At 40.0% G+C, this 5,479-nt stretch overlaps 1 protein-coding gene across 1 annotated transcript; it reads right to left on the bottom strand.

Moving 5' to 3' along the window:
• Positions 1-863: 863 nt before the first annotated feature.
• Positions 864-4,579, bottom strand: LOC309701761 (thioredoxin-like). Its single transcript, XM_082525975.1, has 5 exons — positions 4,274-4,579; positions 2,900-3,004; positions 2,493-2,558; positions 1,908-1,973; positions 864-1,339 (listed from the first exon to the last, which is right to left on the bottom strand). Exons 1-5 carry the CDS (start codon positions 4,295-4,297, stop codon positions 1,277-1,279), a joined length of 324 nt encoding a protein of 107 aa, XP_082382101.1. The 5' UTR covers positions 4,298-4,579; the 3' UTR covers positions 864-1,276.
• Between the last annotated feature and the right edge of the window lie 900 nt (positions 4,580-5,479).

Here is a 5,479-nt window from a genome sequence, read left to right as displayed (position 1 = left end):
CCGTTCAGATGTTTTACATATGAGATATTAAAATCTTAGGCTGGATCCAGGCAAAGTTTCCCTGAACAGTGGTTGTGTTTGTGCTCTTTCCTGCCTCCCTGCACACACTGTTGCTGTCCTGATGTGTTTGTGCTGACTTTGTTTGTGTGTGTGAGGTTAAATGGCCCAAAGCTGCTGCAGACCTTGTTCTCAAGACTCATGTTTTCCTATTTCACTGAATTTCTATTGAGTATCTTCATCACTGTATAGCTGCACGTCTGGTTGTGTAAGACACACTTAGAGTAGAGACTATCTGTGTGTTACACAAAGCATTTCTCAAATCTTAATTTGATATTTATTGTGTGTGTGTGTGTGTGTGTGTGTGTCCTCTTCCTCACTTGTGCTCAAACAAAGGCTCACTGACACACAGTAGAACAGCAGCCTGAAAAGCCGGTTTTAACCACTGGTTTGGCATTATACCAGTACCTAATTAAGATCCAGTTCATGCATTTGAAGAAAGACACAAATGCTGGTGCTCAAAAAGCACAGTAACAACAACCTGTTGGTGTAAAGTGGGAACAAGTGAGTTCAGTGGCTGTAGGAGGGTCTAACACAAGAACTTCTCGCAAGCAGTCCACAGACGTGAGCCAATTTCCTGCAAATTGCCCAAACCTTTGCTACATCATGCAGTTGTTGGCTGGTTTTCAAAATGCGCTAATGAACCAACACATCACGTTCACCAGCGATATAGTGTCTGCTGTTAACTGCCAGCTCCAACATATGCTGCTACATACTTGTACTATTCTGACATTTTTATCAAAGTACAAAATACCAATCCATTCATAATTCATTTATTAAACTTTTTGAACACAAAACATACAAAGTAATTCAGGATCACAGCCAAACTGTCATTAAAAACGGAATTAAAAGTATTGAGCGGTTTCATATTGCAGCCAGTTAAGACAGGGACATTTGTATTTGTATTTGTATCTTTATTTATTTCAGACATAATAAAACAAACAAAAAAAACCAATATATACTCGTCTACATGTATTTTCATTTACGAATACGAATATATGTGTAGATATACACACACACACACACACGTATTTGTACAGACAAACAAGAAAGAAATATAATAAAATAAAACACATTCGTCTAACATGAGATAACAGTTGTTTGGTCTGTTACAAGATATGTGGATGTATTATTGACTGTGTGGGATAGACTTCATTGTCATGAGTAACACAGTAATATCAAAGATATGTGAGGCAGATTTTGTTTTTGGTGGGACATCTCATCTGAGCTCTCTCACTTTTTGATGTAGTTGAGCTTCATCAGCACCGGTGAACTCATACACCTGAAAGAGGAGGACATTGAGTTAAAAATGGCATGTAAAAAATGACATAATTTTCCATTTATCCTCAATGAATTGTAAAATAGGACACAATCGGCTTATCACTAACAACCCAAACCTTGACTTAAATGTGATTTAACTCAGTTTCTTTAATCCTGAGACCATATATCCTTTATATATTTATAAATGCACCATGGGGAGCCTAGGGTGAAACAGCATTTCAGTACACTGTGTACTGTGTATACTACTGTATTGACAATAAAGCTCTTGAATCTTGAGTCTTGAATCTGAATGGAGGTATGGCTTCAAGCTTGCCTCCATTGGTTGGAAAGGATATTTGCTTTGCCGTTTAAGCCATTAGAAAATATTAAATGATTCATGTATGATCTGCCTTTAGAGGTTTTCTGTGCAAGATTAAGAGGGAATCCTTAGGGCAACATTGATCTTATATGTGCCAGTTGAAAATAATACTGAGATTATAATAGTCATTGCACAAGGCTCATTGTTTCCAGGCTCAAATTTACTACATGCTAAACATCTCCATCCAGCTACATAGGGCACTTTACCTTACCTTCTGGTTATTCTTGTAAAAGTGAAATGCAGGCATGCGGGTGACATTATAGAATGACTTCACATCCTGAAAGACAACGCAACGATATCAGATGAGCTGACCGGGTCATCAACACTGATCGCCACTGACTACGGCCGCTTCAGACCACCTTGGGCAGCTGTAGATGTGGCGAGAGGCCAAAACATGTGCAAATAAATACATTAAAAATATTGTGAAAAACACAGGCTTCTGCAGCTTTTATGCATATTAATTATAGGTTACCCAAGAGCCTGTCTACATCAGACAGTCTCTCCTTCAGACTTCAGTGTTGCCAGTTGTGCAGAGTGAAAGCTTGTTGCATTACAGTCTGTGTTGTTTAATCCGCACCAAAGCAGTTGCTGACAGATGGTCACATGAGTCAGCTAGGAGTTCTTCCAAGAGAAAAATAAATGTTTAACTAAGCTAGAAACCTATGACTTTTATTTTCATGCAATGACATGAAAACAGAAATAAAATAAATCCACACAAGGGAAGCTAAAGTGGGTTCAGCAGCAGATGAAGTAATCCTACTGCTTCTCCTGGCTTCCAAGTCAAACACGGGCTTACCCTGCCATCAGTCGCGTCCACCTTCAGGAAAATCACGTTTGCGTTGACAGGCTCCTGTGACATCTCCTGCAGGAGGGAAGATCACTGAGTCGACACGAGAGCACGCACACTACATCTTCTGCGACATCACAAGAGTTTTCATCCTTGTGAATAGGTTCTCTTATTTAATTGTCACATTGCTGCAGTTGCATGGGGATCACAATGAAGCTCTGCATAATGTCAAATGGGGGGCTAGAGCATCAGTACTATAGGTTACTCTGACTAAAGTTATTGTAATGTGTGAGGGACAGAATGAAACTTGAGATTCTCATGAATTTTGGACATGCAAAAGCTCATGAGGCAATAAGCTAAAATAAATAAATAAATAAATAAATAAATAACGTGATTTTAAATTTAACATCACATACACAAAAAATTGGGGCCATCATTTGGCAGGGGCCACACCACTCGGCTGTGAAGTCCACCACCACCAGCTTGTCTCCAGCTTCATTCAGAATTTTCTGGAACTCATCCTACAGAGAGAAATAGAAAAGACATGATTTTTTGGATGGGTAAATGGTAGAGACTGAAACATGCTCAAATGAACTGCAACAGAGCTAACAGCAGCAGCCTCTTCTGACTGAGGGCTTGTTCATACTTGTTGCTGGTGCTACTGTTGACGGTGCAGCTGCAGCCACGACAGTTCACATGTTGGTTCATTTGACACGTTTTGCTGCATCTATTTCTAATTTCTTTCTCTCTCTCAGCTTTTCAGCTCCATCCTATAAGTTTTGTTTGTCCACTTGTATCAACCACTTCTTCCACGCTAAATTCTGTTCTGCAAGCTGCGTGAGCGCGCAGGGAAGGCTGGGAAAGTCCCGATTGCATTAGGAGTTTTGATTGTGCAATCCAGTGTTAGTGATGAAAATTAATGGATGGGCAGTTGCCGGTGCTTTGTAGGGCGGGATGCCAGTTTACTAGTCCAGCCCTGCTAACCGAGGGATTCCCTGCTCAGGATGGCCTTTGATGGCTGCATGTAAGAGTCACTGATCTGGTGATGCTGTGATCCGCTGACCTTTGTAAAGTTTATTTCCGTACAAATGCAATACAATCAGTTACAACAGGGTTCGGGAAGACTGCCTGCCTTTCCTGGAAATTTACCTAAACAACGTGTACACTTATGGCCGCGTGTGGAGCACAGGTGTTGTGTGAAGAACTGATTGTCTCCCAAAAGGTGATTTCTAATGTTTCGATGGGGCGAGGGTTTATGTGTAACGTATTGACTTATATTGATGAATAGACTTTAGTGAACAGGTTATTAAAGTGCTATATGTAAAATCAGTTTTTCGTGTATATTTCCTTTTGGCCAATTAAAACCTTCTTTATATAACTATTGTTATATTTGCTGCGATTTCTGCTGCCCTCTTGTCCAGATCTTTCTTTAAAAAGACATTTTAATATCAGTGAGAACTTTTAACTAGATAAATAAAGGGTGCCACTTCACCAGAGACGATTGCGGCTTCTAACGCGTGACTGGAAGGTTGTTTGTAGCTCAAGATGAATTTATATTATTCATGGATATCTTTGACATATATTTCATATTTTGCAGGCCAACAAGTCATTTACAGCAGTTTAAATGCGGATAATCCCTTTTTGGTAGACGATCACGTTTTGGCACACCTGCGCGCGGCTGCTCCGACACAAAACAGTGGAGCGTAAAAACATCCATTCACTTATTAGGAATGCGCCTCTCACCATATAAGGGAGAGAGGCACAGAAAACAACAAAAAAGACAAACTTACCAGATCTTTCACTTCGTGAACCATGATACCAGCTGATGAACGTGCCTCGGACAGAACAAAGTGCCAGCAGACGCCCCACGCGTTTAAACACTAAAGTTACCCGTCAGTAGTCCCGGTTAAAGCGGAAGTCTCTGTATTTATTTTACACAATAAGAGTTTTTAATGAGCTAAAGCGCAAATGTATTGGTACTTAGAGTATATAGAGTGTCGCGGTTCGAATTTTGAGGAAGAGACATACGACTGAAAGTCCATAGTGGGTCAACACAAATTATTTTATTAAAACACATATATGTGGTGAAGATAGGCACTGCAAAACATCAGGCTCCATCTCCCCCCTTACAATAGGTGGTTGTGATATTTATACTTATGATGACCAGTAGCTCGCGTCACTAAAACAGAACAGTTCCTCTTTCAGTTCCTCCAGATACATCTATTTATTCTACTTGTTAGACTTAAACAACACTTGCAATCAGTTTACCCAGACAGGCTATGTCTGTGTCGTTAATTTAAGTACATGACCTCCCTCTACCTCATCTGTTACCGGGCAAACTCCACAGCACAGGGCACACGGCCTTTATTTCCTTTCTTAAACAATCATAGAAAACATTTGTTAAATTGTATATATATCGATAAGCAATCCTTCCAGCTTGAACTTTGCTCCATTGATGCCCGTAGCTTCAAACCATTAATTAACTTAACCAAGCTTCAACCCTTTAATTATGCAATATGTGTATAACATGATTACAGTTGCACCTGCAATGAAAGATTATTATGTGCTTATGCTAACCCCTGAAATACAGACTTCAATATAACCTCACCAGTTTCAATAAATGTGTCAATGAAATGATAACAATGATAAATCATAAATGATGCAACAGTAATAATAAGGATTATGCATAGTAACATAGATTATGAATATAAAATAATATTTCATCCCGACACTCCTCCTCTTTGGCCTCGAAGAGGCCAACATTCCTCTTAATGTCTCACTCCTCGGGCCACTCAGCCACCTCCTCTTTGAGTGAAATGATGCTCTGCGATCCTTCTCTTCTTTCTTCAACTTCCCAGGTAGACTACTGGTTAGTCGTTGCATGGGTCAGAGGGTTATTCTGCCTCTGTTTTGCCTCCCATGTTATTTAGAGATGAGCTCGTCTCCACCAAGCTCTCATCTGCTACTGCACATTGAGACCAATGGAACTAAGTCTC

This window comes from Aulonocara stuartgranti (genome assembly GCF_965226115.1).
Source record: "Aulonocara stuartgranti genome assembly, chromosome: 3".
NCBI classification, from domain to species: domain Eukaryota; kingdom Metazoa; phylum Chordata; class Actinopteri; order Cichliformes; family Cichlidae; genus Aulonocara; species Aulonocara stuartgranti.
This window is presented reverse-complemented; position numbering and strand designations above follow the sequence as displayed.